Genomic DNA, 14,009 nt, shown 5'->3' with positions numbered 1-14,009 from the left:
CCAACCGCCGCTTTGTGTGTGTCCTGGATTTGGGCAGGCGCTCGCGGCGGCGGCTCTGAGGGCGGCGGCGAGCGGAGCCCGGTGGACCGGCAGGAGGGAGCTCTCATTCATTTTGCCTCCGCATTTCTGCCCGGCCGGCCTTGCCCGCGCCCGGGACTTCGGGACAATCTTGCGAACTGCGTCGCGCCCTCCCGCCGCCGAGGCTCGGGCGGCGGACAGCCTCCCTCTCGCTCGGGGGTCGGGTTTGTTTTGCCTCGCCTGGACGGATTTGGGCTTTGCCCCCTCTCTTTGCATTTGCCCCCCTCCTGCCTCTCGGGTTTGAAAATGGAGGCCGACGACGCCGACAGCCCGCCCCAGCGCGCCCTGGGTTCCCGAGTCGGCCGAGCCCTGGGCTGCGGCTGCCGGCGCTGAGGGGCCGCCCGCGCCGCCCGCCCCGTCCGCTCCGCCTCTGGAGTCTTCTTTCTTCGCCCTTGCCTTTGGAAGGGGGCGAAGACTGAGTTGGAGACTTTTTCTTTTCCTCCCCACCTTCTTTTATTTTTGAGCAAGGGGAATTTCATCTTAAATCAAAGGAATGAAGTCTGGAGGAGGGTCCCTGACCTCGCTGTGGGGGCTCCTGTTTTTCTCCGCTGCGCTCTTGCTGTGGCCCACGAGTGGAGAAAGTGAGTATATGCCCGCCGCCCGCGGCCACTGCGGGAACTTTTCCTCGGAGGAGCTGCGCCCTGTTTGCGAAATCCGAGTGGTCGAAGCTGTCGGGGGGCCCCCCGGCGCGGGAGCGGGGGCGGGGCGGGGCGCGGAGGGGCTCAGCGCGGGGGCCCCGGCTCGTGAGTTTCAGCCTCGCGGGCCCGGGCTCGGCGCATCCCCCCGCGGGAAGGGCCTCGGGGGCTTTCTCTTTCGGTGTCCCGAGAGCCCTGCCCCGCGGGCAGCCCGTCTCCGTAGCACTCACTCCCCCGACTAGGTGCTGGGACTCGATCGGGGAAGTTCGCTCCCGGCCGGGCCCCGCCGCCCGCACCTCGTCCCCCTTCTGTGCGCGCGGAGACGAACGCCACGCCGCCCTGGCTCCAGCGCAGCGCGCAGACGGCGGTGACAGCTCCCGCGGTCGCGCGGAGCCCTGGCAGTGGGTCAGGCTCGGTGCCCGGTGGCGGGGAGCCCACCGACTGGCGGGGTGCAAGTTGCCCTCGACGGGGAGTTGCTCGGCGGAGAGGACCCGCGGCCCCAGGACGCGTCTCCAAACATCCTAGCGCAGCCTCACGTCGCCCGACGCGCATTGCCCCCAGGGCGCTTTAGATTCCTGGCCTTTCCCGTCACTTTCGCTTGATCCGCCACGGATTACCTGCCTCTGGCTTCACTGGGCTGCTCTGCGCGGCCCTGGGATGCGAGGAGCGTTCCCCTCTAGTCCCCCAGCCCTCCATTCAGCCCCTGGGAAAAAGTGCGACGGCGGGGGTGCCCTGCGTCAGCCAGGTTCTTAAGGGGAGCGCGCCTGGGCCCCCAGTTCGGAGGGCTCAGGGACCTCCCACGTTGTGCCTGGCCGGTGGACGCTTCCCTCCTCCTGACCCGGCTGAGGAGGGGGTGGTCGGGCAGCACCCGCGTGTGCGGGAGTGGGTGTGTGATCGGAGCCCACGAGCATTTCCTCACACGTGCTTGCAACGCGGGCCGTAGCTCCCGCCGCACGGCCGCGCGGGGACACCCAGATGCCTTTGGCGCTGGCCGGAGGCGTCGTGTGCTGTCGTCGAAGGAGCGCGAGGGTCCGCGGCGGCGGGGGAGACGGGAGCGCGTAGTGTTTTGCAAGCGCGCAGCCCTGGCCTTGGCTTCGTGGCCAGAGTTTTGTTGCGCTCCCTCCCCTCGCCCCTCACTTCCTTGGTCCATAGTTAATAAGCAATATCTCCACACTCTCTATCGCCTGCAATCTGATAGCTTTTGTTTTGGTAGTGTCGGGTAGGGGTAGGGAAGAGCGGGGAGGGAGGAAGGGAGAAGTTAGGGCCCCAAGGGTGTAGAGGGAGGAAGGAGGGGGTTCAATTCTCAGAAAACTAAAACGTGGCTGACCGGTACATTCGCAATGGTAGGGTAACTTGATCACGATTAAAGTTTAAATGCAGGCGCAGAACTAGGGCTGGGAACAGGTGAGGGCGTGTTGGTGAGTAATGGTTGCCCAGGGTATGCAGGTGGCGCCAGTTAACTTGGAAAAATCACGACTGAGCCTTCAGAAGTGAGGGGGAGAATCCGGAGACCGCGGGGGCCGCGTGGCCCGATTACTGGCGCAATTCGGAAAGGCAGTTTGTAGGAACAAACCCTTCTTAAGTGCCCGGTAAGAACGGAGTCCCTGATGGAGTCAGAGCAGATTTTTATAGAATTAGCGTGTTTACTGCATGGAGTAAGGCGCAGATTGGGGCCAGACCTTCTCCAAATCCGAGCTCTTCTGCTCTTTGTTTTTTTTAAACTTCCAGCTCATTGGATTGGGCAAAAGGCTTTGGGCTCCGGTCTAAGGCTCCCAGGCGGTAATTTGGGGGTGGGGGTGGGGGGGTTTCTAGCCTTTAAAAGCTCAGTCTGGTTTGGAAAAGCCAGGAGACGAAGTCGCCTTTATAATAGCACGCTATTGAACTGTGTAGTGTCTCTGTTTCTATTATTTCACGTTACTAAGTTCTGAAATTCGCAAGAGCAGTCATGGCCCTGCTTCTTGGAAGTGGGAGTCGGGCATTTTAAAATAAGATGTCCTGTTGTTTGGGGCGTTCTTCATGAAAATGTATTCTCTGCGAAAGGCGTTTCTTTCTTGAGAAAACAGGCAGGAGGGGAGGAAGTATTTTAATGGATGTTTATAATCCAGAGTAGCCAAAGCTTTTCTGAAAGATACCTTGAAAATGGTTGGTTCCTAAAAACCTGATGGGAAGCCACAAAGCACCCAAATCGTCATTATGGTTTGTTGAAGTTCTGACTCAGTACCTGTCCCTCCATACAGGACTGAAGTTTTCAGGATTAAATGGTGTATGCCCCGTGTGAGCACACGTTCCGTTTTTAGTCCAAAAGGTGCTAGAACACAAGTCTGGTATTCTTTTGGCTGTCTAGCACAGTAATAAAGATTAGGGTGGTGTCGGTTCCCTATTGTGTTGGCATATTTAGGGATTAATGTTTCCTCTTTGTGACAGCAATAGGGTAGTTAAAAAAAAAATCCCTAACTTAAAAAAACTTAGAAGTTTTTGAAGCAGATGAAGTCGGACTGACATGGTGGTTTCACGTCAATATAACACGAACAGAGCATCTAAATAAGGAGGGTTGGAAGTTAGGAGTGGTAGCCAAATAAGCTGATGTCTTAAAAAAATTAACTTCAAGCTTGTTGTGGCCACCTCATTAAAAGGATCCAGTCATCTTTCTGCCCGGGCCACAGTCAGAGCCTATTGTCCCAGAAATGTAGGCATGTGAGAGATTGGTGTTCAAAGTTGGTGTTCTATTAGCAGAAGAAGAATCCAGAGTGAGACGTTTGGAAGGAACCTAAATAGCAAATTATAGCGTCGACTCTCCAGAGGGAAGTAGCAAGTAAAGGGTATTTTTGAGGAGGGATGTGGCGTGGGTCAGGATTTGAAGTTTAAAGGGTTTCATATGTTTGATTTGTCAGAAGGATTAGAAAAGTTCAACCTTAAGAAATACGCTAAGGTTGACTAGAAGAACCTTAAAAACATGCAAAGTGAAAGAAGGCAGTCACAGTTTATATCAAGTCCAGAATTAGCAAATCCATGGAGAGAAAAAGCAGTTTTAAGACTGAGGGAAGAGGGGATGAGGAGTTATGGATAAAGGATACCCAGTTTCTTTTTGGGGTGATGAAGATGTCTTAAAATTAGATTATGGTGATGATTATGCAACTCTGAATATACTAAAAACCATTGAATTGTACACTTTAAATTAGTGACTTTTATGGTATGTGAATTATATCCCAATAAACCTATTCTTTTCTTTTTTTTAAAGAAATATGCTAAAGTTGGAAAGAGTGCATTCTGTCCCTTTACACATAGCAGTTAGAAGTTAATTATTAAGTAAATTTGTTCAACAAGTTGGTGTCTGTCTCTTTTATTTATGTAGTTTTTCCATAATTACAGCAATACAACAAACTGATAATTGAAGCTTAGGAGTGGTAGTCAAGTAATTTGATGACTTTAAAAAAAAACAAAACACCACGCATTTTAAACTTTGTGGCCATTTCATGAAAAGGATTCAGGAGAAATGGACAGAAAGGAGAAAAAGAGTTGAGTCTTGGTTATACAGAGTTCAAGTTAAAGATTGAGGAGTTGGATTAAAAAAACACAAATGCTTGCAGGGAGTCAGGTTTGTAGCAGTAAAATTCTTAACTGAATTTGAAACAATGTTGGTCTTTCCAAGATTAGAGTTTAGGAGCTGCGGCTGGATGGCTTTTTATATTTCCAGCTTCTTCCATATGTTTTCCAACAAAGAAATAATGTAGTGTTTTAAGATGGTAAGGAATTTTCACTTTCTTTTTTGATCTTCCATATTAACCACCCTGGTTGTAAAGACTGTTCATTTTAATGTAGTGGTTTTTGTGTTGTTATTGTTGTTTTGTGTTTTTTTTTTCTTTTGTTGCTTATTTTATTTCTTACATAGCTTTAGAATCTGAGCAGGAAAAAAAAAAGAATCTTTGTAAGATACAGTAGCTATTTCAGGCATACTGTAATTTAAGAAAAATTCTTATAGAACAAAAGATTTTATAATATAACAAAGGCCTTTTTTTTGGTTGTTACTCAACTGTTATACTCTTACCCAAATTTACCTTGGCCTTTTAATAGGAAAAGACCTAGAGGGTAATTGTTGTTTACATTTGTTTTTGGTCTTTGTTTTGGCTTCCTTTACTAATAAGAATGTTTCCTGTCCTTACTATTGCAAGATCAGGTTGTTGGCTTAGAGTTTTGGAAGGGGATCCCACAGGGATGGTGGCTTCCTTTTAAATCTGGTTTCATTTGTTTTGTAAGCATGCCCTGGCAAGGAGCAACTGAATGCAGCCAGCTCTTAGTGGGCGCCTGCTGTATGAAATGTGTTCGATAATGGCCTGAGCCCACCAAAGACAGAGTTCTTTGCCTGTGTCCTTGGGGGCATTTTAGATACTCCTGCTTGAAACAGAGTTGCTTGAAAACTCAGTGCAGGATAGATACATAGTTTTCAGGTAGACCGCAAACAACATTTTAAAGGCCCTTTAAGAACATTTCTGTAGACTTAAGATAATGAAGTTAAATCAGTGCTGTTGATCTTCTGAAGGCCTGTGCTGTACCCTTTGCCTCATGTTGCAATGTCACTGTAGGCCATGACACAGAAGAGCCATTCACCCATCGTGACCAGCTACCCTGCCTTGTTTACAGCGTTGGTTGGGACAATTTTGATTAAAAATGGGTAGTGCCACAGCTACCTTTTGCCAAAACTCTAGGAGTTCCAGGCGTGTGCCTGACGGTTGTGTTGCAAGGACAGTGGGACTTAATGCCAACACTTCCCCTGCATTTACACATTGCCTGGTTCGCTTTCTGGAGACCGGGACACAGTTGACAATTTTGAGGCTTTGTACAATTTCAACCAACTTGCTGCTTTTCAAAGCGGCCGAGGGTGAAAATGAGATTGAAGAGACAATTAAAGCTGGAGACCTTTTTTAATCATAAAATGTACAAGCCACGTTTCTCTCTGGGTTGTGATTTCCTTCGATTTGTTTTCAAAACTCATTTACGAATCAGCCCTAGTTCACGGAAGAGGTATTTGTGCCCCCGGGCCAACTTGCTTTGAACGGCTTTTCTTAGCCAACTCATGACAGGTGCTCTCTGGGTCTAAGGGATGCTCTCCTCTCGGTTACTAAATACGTAATCATCGCATGTGTGCTCAGGGGACAGTTTCTTGATTTCTCTGTCTGAGATGTTCTGAAGGGAAATTCTGAGCCCTTGAAAGACAACAAAGTGAGTAATGAATAAGGCACTCTGACCCTTCCTTGGAAATGCTGTTTGGCATCAGATTATCAAGAGGAAGTTTTCTAGTTATTTGTAAAAATAGGATTTGAATTGAACTAAGAAGCGTTCTGCATGCCAGTTCTGCTGTTTGTGCATAGCGAGAGCAGCTGACATTTGGAGAGCACGATTGATTTCCAGTATTTGGAAAGATCAAAACTTTGAAATAGGGGCATCTCCATCTCCACCCCCCCCCCCCCCCGCCCCCCAGGATCTATAAAAAAACACACCACTGATTTGTTCTGAGGAAAGGACCTATGTTTAGGCTGTTAGGGCAATAGATGCACATTCCCGCAGCATGATGGGAGTTTCTTTTGTTAAATCGCTTTGGTCTTATTTGACTCAAAATATTAACAATGGCTTTGATTTCATGACTTTCAAACTTCTGAAGGCCAAATTCTTTTCCGTTTTTAAACCATCGGTTGTACTCATATTGTGAAGCCCTCAGACACCAGTTTGGGAGAATTTGCTACTTTTTTCCAACTTCACTTATGGCTCAGGGAATCGATTAATTCCACAATCTGCAGGAGCTATTGATATTTCTTTATTCGAACTGAGAACTGGGTTTTTTTCTCCCCTCTTTTAAGTAAATACACGTTGAGCACTTACTGGACTGAGTTCTTAAGTTAAAAAAAAAAATTCATTTCTCATACCATAAAATACCTTACATAAGTTTTTAAAGCTATGAGTCAAACCATAGACATTATTTGCTATGCTTATATAAAACACTAAAGAAACAAACGGGGAAGGCTTTTCTCTTTTTTTTTTTTTCTTCCTGCCCTGGACCAGAAGAGTTTTTGAAACGTATAGGCTGCTAACAATTTCACTGGAACACGACAAGAAAGTGCTTCCTTTATGACAGGACGAGAGCTCATGATTGCAACAGTGTTTACGGTCACGCGGCTCTTATTTCTGAGTGTGCAGCGCAGGGTGCAGGAGCGCCCCTTGTCCGATAGGTCTCTCCTTGGTCAGTGATGGGGATGTTGCCTGTGTCCACGGAGCTGAGGGACTTTGTCCTCCGTGTGACGGCTGATGCTCTGGAGACACACTTGCTTATCTGCAAGAGCATGGTGGCTGGCCACATGGGGGAAACAAGAATGCACACGATGGGGCCACTGCAGGGAGAACTGGGCCTGCCCCAAATAGCTCACTTTGGAAGAGTCTGCAGGTCTCTTTGTACAAAAAGCATTTACAGCCCTGGGCGGTTTGGCTCAGCGGTTAGAGCGTCAGCCCGTGGACCAGAGAGGCCCGGGTTCGGTTCCTGCTAAGGGCACGTACCTCAGTTGCAGTTTGTCCCTGACCCTGGTTGGGGGTCTGTGGGTGGCAACCAGTTAATGTGTCTCTCACATCGATGTTTCTCTCTCGCTCTTCCTCCCCCTTCCCCTCTATCTGAAGAGAAATGCTAAAATGTCCTCAGGTGAGGATTAAAAAAGAAAAAAGCATTTATTATAGGCCCTCTCCGAGTGGCTCAGTTGGTTAGAGCATCGTCCTGATACACCAAGGTTGAAGGTTCAATCCCCAGTCAGGGCACATACAAGAGTCAACCAATAATGATAAATAAGTGGAACAGCAAATCTATGTCTGTCTCTGTCTGTCTCTGTCTCTCTGTCTCTCGGTCTCTCTCTCTCTCTCTCACACACACACACAAAATCATTGAATAAAAAAAAATAAAAAAGCATGTGTATTTTAAAGACTTTAGAAACTACTCAGTCCCTAGTCCAGAAAGTTCTTGGTGGGGTGGATTGAAACTTGATTCTTAGCGGCCTTAGGAAGGCAGGCCTCTGCTTCAATGTATTTACATAATAACCACGCCGTCAGTCTAGATCCTGCATGCGCTGTATTTCCACACATCCATTTGGATTCTGGCTGTTTTCAGCACATGCCGCTGCTTCGTATACGTTTGTGTGGCTGCTTTCTTTACACTGGCTTTGGGGTTATTTGTCAGTTTGGTAAATCAGGCATATGCAGACTGCTTTTGAAATGACTCTTGACGTGGGAGAACAGGTATATTTCCACAGTCTAAATGCATAAATGTTTTATAGAGCTGAACTTCTGCGTTTTCCTGAGATATTATGGATGCCTCGTTTGAACTTGTTCCCGCATGTAAAATATTCAAGCATACCTCCTTTTACTCTGCTTCACAGATGTTGCTTTTTTTTGGTTTGTTTTGTTGTTTTGGTTTTTAATCCAAGGCCCTTCACCAGCAAAAAAGATTACGACTCGATTTATGGTGGTGGTCTGGGACCAAACCCACAATATCGCCGAGGTCTGCCTGTAGTCAGCGGTTTGTCTCTATGAAATTGATCATTGCAAATGCATGTCTGACTAAGTAAACGAGATGGCACCCAGTCCAGTTCAGCAGATTTTAGTTAGTAGAACGTTAGGGAACAGAGGTCTGATGATAATTAGAGAGAGATGAGTTTAGACGTAATAGTTTTGCCGTGTTCCCCGAATTTGGAGACCCTCTTGGAGAAAAAGTAGGAAGCCTAAAAAAAAAAAAGCCCCGGTGAGAGGTCTGAGACCTACCCAGCTGTATTAACTGGCAGTTTTCCAAGTCATTAGCTAGGAATTATATCGAGGTGTACAGTCCTCGTCAGTTGTGCTGAGATTCATCAGTGTGGTCCTGTATTTATTCTGCACGCCTGACTTTCCTGGGGTTCAGAGTAGGGGGCTAATACACAAACCCACAGACTCAGATTTGAGAGAAGACCAGCCACTGAGGAAGCACTCTCTTTGGTTCTTCCTGACTTCCGTGGTCTCATTTCCGTGGCTGATGGGGTCCTAGCACATGCTAGATCACAACGTGGTGTAGTTCACATGAAATCCGACCCCAGGACCTTCTTTTGCTACCCCCACCCGACTTGGTTGGGTGATATATTTGGGACCTTCTCTCTAACATGTACCTCAGTAAGATTTTTGAACCACAAGAGTTGGATCTGGATGAAATTTCTAGTTAAATCTCAGTTCCTCAACCCCATCCTTTTCTGGGGAGACTGACAACCGGAATGTCCCCTTTCTTACCTCACTGAGTCACTTGAAATTGTTCCCATTGGCCTGTTTCTGTCTACACCCTAGTCCAGTCCAGACCTGCAGGGACTCTCAGGACACATTCAGCTGGCCCCTGCGCCGGCCACTCTGATGCCATCCCTCTGATTTGATAGAGTTGCCAGCCCCCACTTCTCAGCATGTACCTTTGGGATGCTAGATCCTGGTCCAGGAATTGCGTCCGAGGCCCCCCTTGTTGGGTCGTAATGCCTCCTTACTAAGACTTTGCTTTAGGGATCCCGTAGGAATTCCCAGCACTCGCCAGTATCCTGCCTTAGCTCTGAGGTAAGTAAGCCCTGCCGGTCCTGTTTCCATGGCATTGCTCCTGCGGTGTTCTGGAACGTTCTTTCCTGACTGCTCGGTGACCCCCATACCAAACAGTGGGCAGTGCTACTCGAGAGCACACCAGGGTCACCTGTCACCTGCTTCGGGGTTCTGCCTCATCTCCAAGTGGTCCTTGGGTCCTGACCAAAGTTTTTGAACTTTTTCTGAGTCTCACAAGAAAAGTAGAGAAGAGAAAGATTGGGGGAGATATTTCCCCCCCTTTTCGCATCAAACTGCACACTAATAACATTTTCTAATAGCTTCAGAAAATTAACCTCAGAAACATTCATTTTGGGGTGGGAGGGTGGGGAAAAATGTAATCTTTTCCATTTCTAAAAATCTCTAGGTTTCAGATCTATAAAACGGGGGCCCGACGATAACCCTCAAATACCTTTCTGTGGTTTCGGTAGATCTGAGATGTCTTTCTTTCATTTCTAACTCATTACCGCCCTTGAAGCTTTTCTAGATGACCCTCCTGGACACCCTCACTCCTGTTGAGTTTGTAACCACTGCTGTGCTGGGTGACAAGAGGTTGGCTCTGTCTTGGAGCCTACGTGTTGTCATTTTATGGAGCTATAGAGGGTTGCAGAGCTAAAGATCTTAGTTCGACTCTTAGCTCCTCAACGGCCAAGATCTCAGGCACAGGATTTCATTTTCCCATGCCTTAGTTTCCTCATCTATAAACCTCATTTTAATAGAACCGACTTCATACAGTTATTTATAAAAATGAAACGAATTCATCCATCCATCTCGTGTTTAGGACAGAGGCTGGCATTTGCTAAGCCCCTTTGACTTCGGCTTGGGGACATGATGTTCTGGAAGAGGGTGCCTTAGACCCAGGCCACACCTGACACCCGACTGCCCTTGTCATGTAAATGTGATCACTTGGCACATGGTGGGTGCTCCTCTGATGTTTGTTCTAGAATCGAACTTTATTTCTGTGAAGGTTCCTGAACAGGATTGCATTTTGCTTGTCAAACACAGTTGTGTGATTTTACACTTTTGCCCCCCCAGTAAACAGTGGCCAGCCTCTGAGGTTCACCTTCCATGTCAGCGATCTGTTTATTATGCTTTTCCCCTTAAACCCTTTCATTTGTCCGTTTCGGCCAGTGCCTGCGAAAGGGCCAGGGTGCATTTCGCCCACCTCACTAATGTGGATCGCCACCTAGCGGCCAGGAAGGAAATGCAGCTTCTTGGGTGCCGGAGTTATCCAGTGCCCCAAGGATGATGTCCCCCACCACCCCTAGATTATGCTTTCTGGTTGGTTCCTGGGAACCGGCTGCGGGAGGATGTGGAGGCTGCAGGCTTCTGCAGCAACCACTGGGGGTGGTTTGGGATTAAGAAGATCATGCTGTGTCAGTGACCTAGTATAAGAGACTTAAGTTCTTCCTAAGCGATGTAAACAACTTTGGCAGAGTTACTCTACATACTGTGCCTTATACAGCTTGGGATTTAAGATGTATTTACAGGACTTTAACACATGAAAAGTCCTGCACTGTTTATTTTGAGATGAGAGATTTAAAAAAAAAAAATCCTACTGTCTGGCTGGTGTGGCTCAGTGGTTGAGCATGGACCCATGTAGCAAGAGGTCACGGGTTCAATTCTCAGTCAGGACACCTGCCCAGATTGTGGACCTGATTCCCAGTGGGGGGCATGCAGGAGGGGGCCAGTTGATGTTCTCTCTCATTGATGTTTCTACCTCTCCCTCTCACTTCCTCTCTCTAAAATCAATAAAGGAAAAAAAAAATATATATATATATAAAAGAATAAAAATCCTGATTCATTTTGAAAAATAAACCAAGAGATTTATTTACTTCCTATTGCTCTATTTGACTATGTGGTTACACTTTAATTATCATTCTTACATGGGCCCCCTTGGGGAACTTGATGTAGTTGATGCTCACCAGCCAGAACTCCGAATAGAGAAGAACATGCCTTCCATTGCTGCTGCTGGGTCTCTCGGTGGCCGTCTTGTGGGAGATGGTTTTCTCCGTCTGTCCTCACTCATGTCTCTCGGACTTGCAGCTGGACCCCTCCCCTCCCCTCCCCTCCCCTCCCCTCCCCTCCCCTCCCTCCCTCACTGAGGATATTTTTCTATCTATCTTCAGATAGAGTGGGAGGGAGGGAGAGAGAGAGAAACATGGATGTGAGAGAGACACATCGAGTGGTTGCTTCCCACACGACCCCAACCAGGGCCGGGGACAAACTGTAACCGAGGTACATGCCCTTGACCGGAATCGAACCTGAGACTCATTGGTCTGTGGGTTGATGCTCCAACCACTGAGCCAAATGGGCCAGGGCCCCTGACATTCCTTTCATCTCTTTAGTGTGTTACCCTGTAATGTGTTCCCCACTTGGTCAAGGAGGGAAGTGGTACCATGTTATCTTTGAATTCCCAGGCCATGGTCCCATGCCTGGCACAAAGGAAGACCTCAAGAAATACAAAGCTAATGCTTCTTTAAAAAAAAAAGATTTTTAAAACTGATTTTTAGAGAGAGAGGGAGGGTGGGGGGGAGAGAGAGAGAGAGAAAGAGAGAGAGAAACATCAATCAATGTGACAGAACATAAACTCGATCGGCTGCCTCCTGCACACCCCCTAACAGGGATCGAGCCTGCAACCAGGGCATGTTCCCTGACCAGGAATCGAACCAGCAATCTTTCAGTGCACGGGACAATGCTCAACCACTGAGCCACACCAGCTAGGGCAACAGTATGCTTCTTAAAGGGATACACTCTCTGCCCCTCCCACCCCGTTCACTCGGAAGCATTCTTTATAACACATTTATTTTCAACTTCTGCCAGTGGAAAGAAACATTGTTACTACTGCATAGAACTTGAAAGCAATACAGTTACCTTTAACATCATTGTTTCCTCAGGCTTTTTGCACACTGAGGTGAATAAAAATCTGAGAACTCCTGGGAAGGTCACTTGTGTCTGGCCCTGTGTCAAGGTCACCCAGTCCCCGGGGAGGGAGTTCCCTCCAGATAGGACTTCATGAATCATTCATCAACACTCATGTGTGTTGGTCGTGGGCTTGCTTAACACCACATGGACCTGGTGCCGGATTGAAGGTGGGCAGGTAGGCTGGGCTGTGCCCCGCAGTGGTCCCCGGGGTTGCCTGATGGCAGAGGACCATGGTGGCGCCTCCCCTGAGCTGCTGACTGCTTAATGTCTTCCCTCTGAATGACAGAAGGGGCCTGGGTCATTCGGCATGGCCCTTCCAGCCTTTAGATCCCGAGACACAAGGTAGACAGAGATGGAGTCCTGAGGTCTAGCTGGGACCAGCAGCCTCACTGTGAACAGACGTTTGCTTCTGTTTTTTGCATTGTTTTCTTGGCGCAGCTAGTAAACCTGGATCCTGGCAGGGACAGTGCCAGTCTTAAAGGTCCCATCACGAAACCCCTCCCGTTCTTTCCGGTCAAGGCCTTTGACACCCTCGCGGAAGGAGAAACGGGTCCCCTCCCCTCCACTGGAGGTTCGCTCGCCTGGGATGGTGTGAGGAGGACTCCTGAGCGTAATTAACACCTAAGAAATGATCGTTAAAAGCCTCATGCTCCTGAGGAGACTTGTGAGGCAGGGTATTTCTTACAGAAAACGTAAACACAATCATTTGAACTTGGCATGTTCATTTCAAGCGTAGCTTGTAAAAGAGGATCTTGTAAAAACGCCCTGCGAATGTTGAACGGGGTGGATGGGAACGCACCAGGACAAGCCAGCACAGCGCCTGCCTTTCCTTCCCCCGAGGGGGTGGGGCTCACTCGTGCGCAGTGCTGCCTTTGAAGCCCCGGCTTCTCCAGCACCCCTCTGGCTCCCTGTTCCAGGCACAGTGAGGCGTGTGGGAAAGAGAGCTGCAGACTCAGCATCCCCCTCTGCAGTTTGGGGTGATACTGCTGTATTAGGGATGATGGGCAGTGAGGTATCTAGGATCAGAAACACTGTGTCTAGGGGTGGGCTGTTTCTGGGGTTGGTAACAATGCATCTAGGATTGGTAACAGTGAACCGAAGGTGCCAAGCACAACTGACAGGTAGGAGGCATCCAAGGAATGGGGGCTTTTTTTTTTTTATCCTCACCCGAGGACATTTTTCCATTTTTTGTTCAGATAGAGCGGGAGGGAGAGAGAGGAAGAGAGAGAGAGGGAAACATCGATGTGAAGGGACACATCGAGTGGCTGCCACCCGCACGACCAACCAGGGCCGGGGACAAACTGCAACCGAGGTACGTGCCCTTAGCGGGAACCGAACCCGGGTCTCTGTGTACCGCAGGCCGACGCTCCAACCGCTGAGCCAAACCGGCCAGGGCATGGAATGGGGGCTTTTATCTGTGTCCCTTCTACACGGTGGCCCTCCTGGCCTCTTTCCGGGGCTCCAGCTCTCCCCTCAGCACTGAGCATTGTCACCCCTCAAGGATCAGCCTTTCCCATCCAGGGGAGGTTTGAACTCAGGAAGCCTGAGCTCGCGCCAGGCTCTGGCACCACGAACCGGGCTGGTTTCTGTGGATCCTCATTCACCCTCGTGTCCCCACCTGAGGAGGAGGGTGGAAGGTGGGTGTGGGGGAGGATACAAACCCTGCTTCTGGTTCCAAGGAGAGCATATGAGAAACAGGTACGAGCCCCCCTCCCCTGCCCCTGCCAAGGAGCCTGCTGTCCTCTTGGGAAGCGTTAA

General features: G+C 48.8%; 1 protein-coding gene across 1 annotated transcript in view; it reads left to right on the top strand.

The window, feature by feature from the left end:
* Nucleotides 1–447: 447 nt before the first annotated feature.
* IGF1R (insulin like growth factor 1 receptor) overlaps nucleotides 448–14,009 on the top strand; it is a 241,277-nt gene continuing 227,715 nt past the window's right edge. The window contains exon 1 of the mRNA XM_036277797.1: nucleotides 448–659. Coding sequence (XP_036133690.1) covers nucleotides 572–659 — 88 coding nt within the window. The 5' untranslated portion in view covers nucleotides 448–571. The remainder of the gene's footprint in view (nucleotides 660–14,009) is intronic.

This window comes from Molossus molossus, unplaced genomic scaffold (assembly GCF_014108415.1).
Source record: "Molossus molossus isolate mMolMol1 unplaced genomic scaffold, mMolMol1.p scaffold_m16_p_24, whole genome shotgun sequence".
Classification (NCBI taxonomy): domain Eukaryota; kingdom Metazoa; phylum Chordata; class Mammalia; order Chiroptera; family Molossidae; genus Molossus; species Molossus molossus.
Note: the sequence above shows the minus strand (reverse complement) of the source record. Positions and strands in the feature narration are given on the sequence as shown.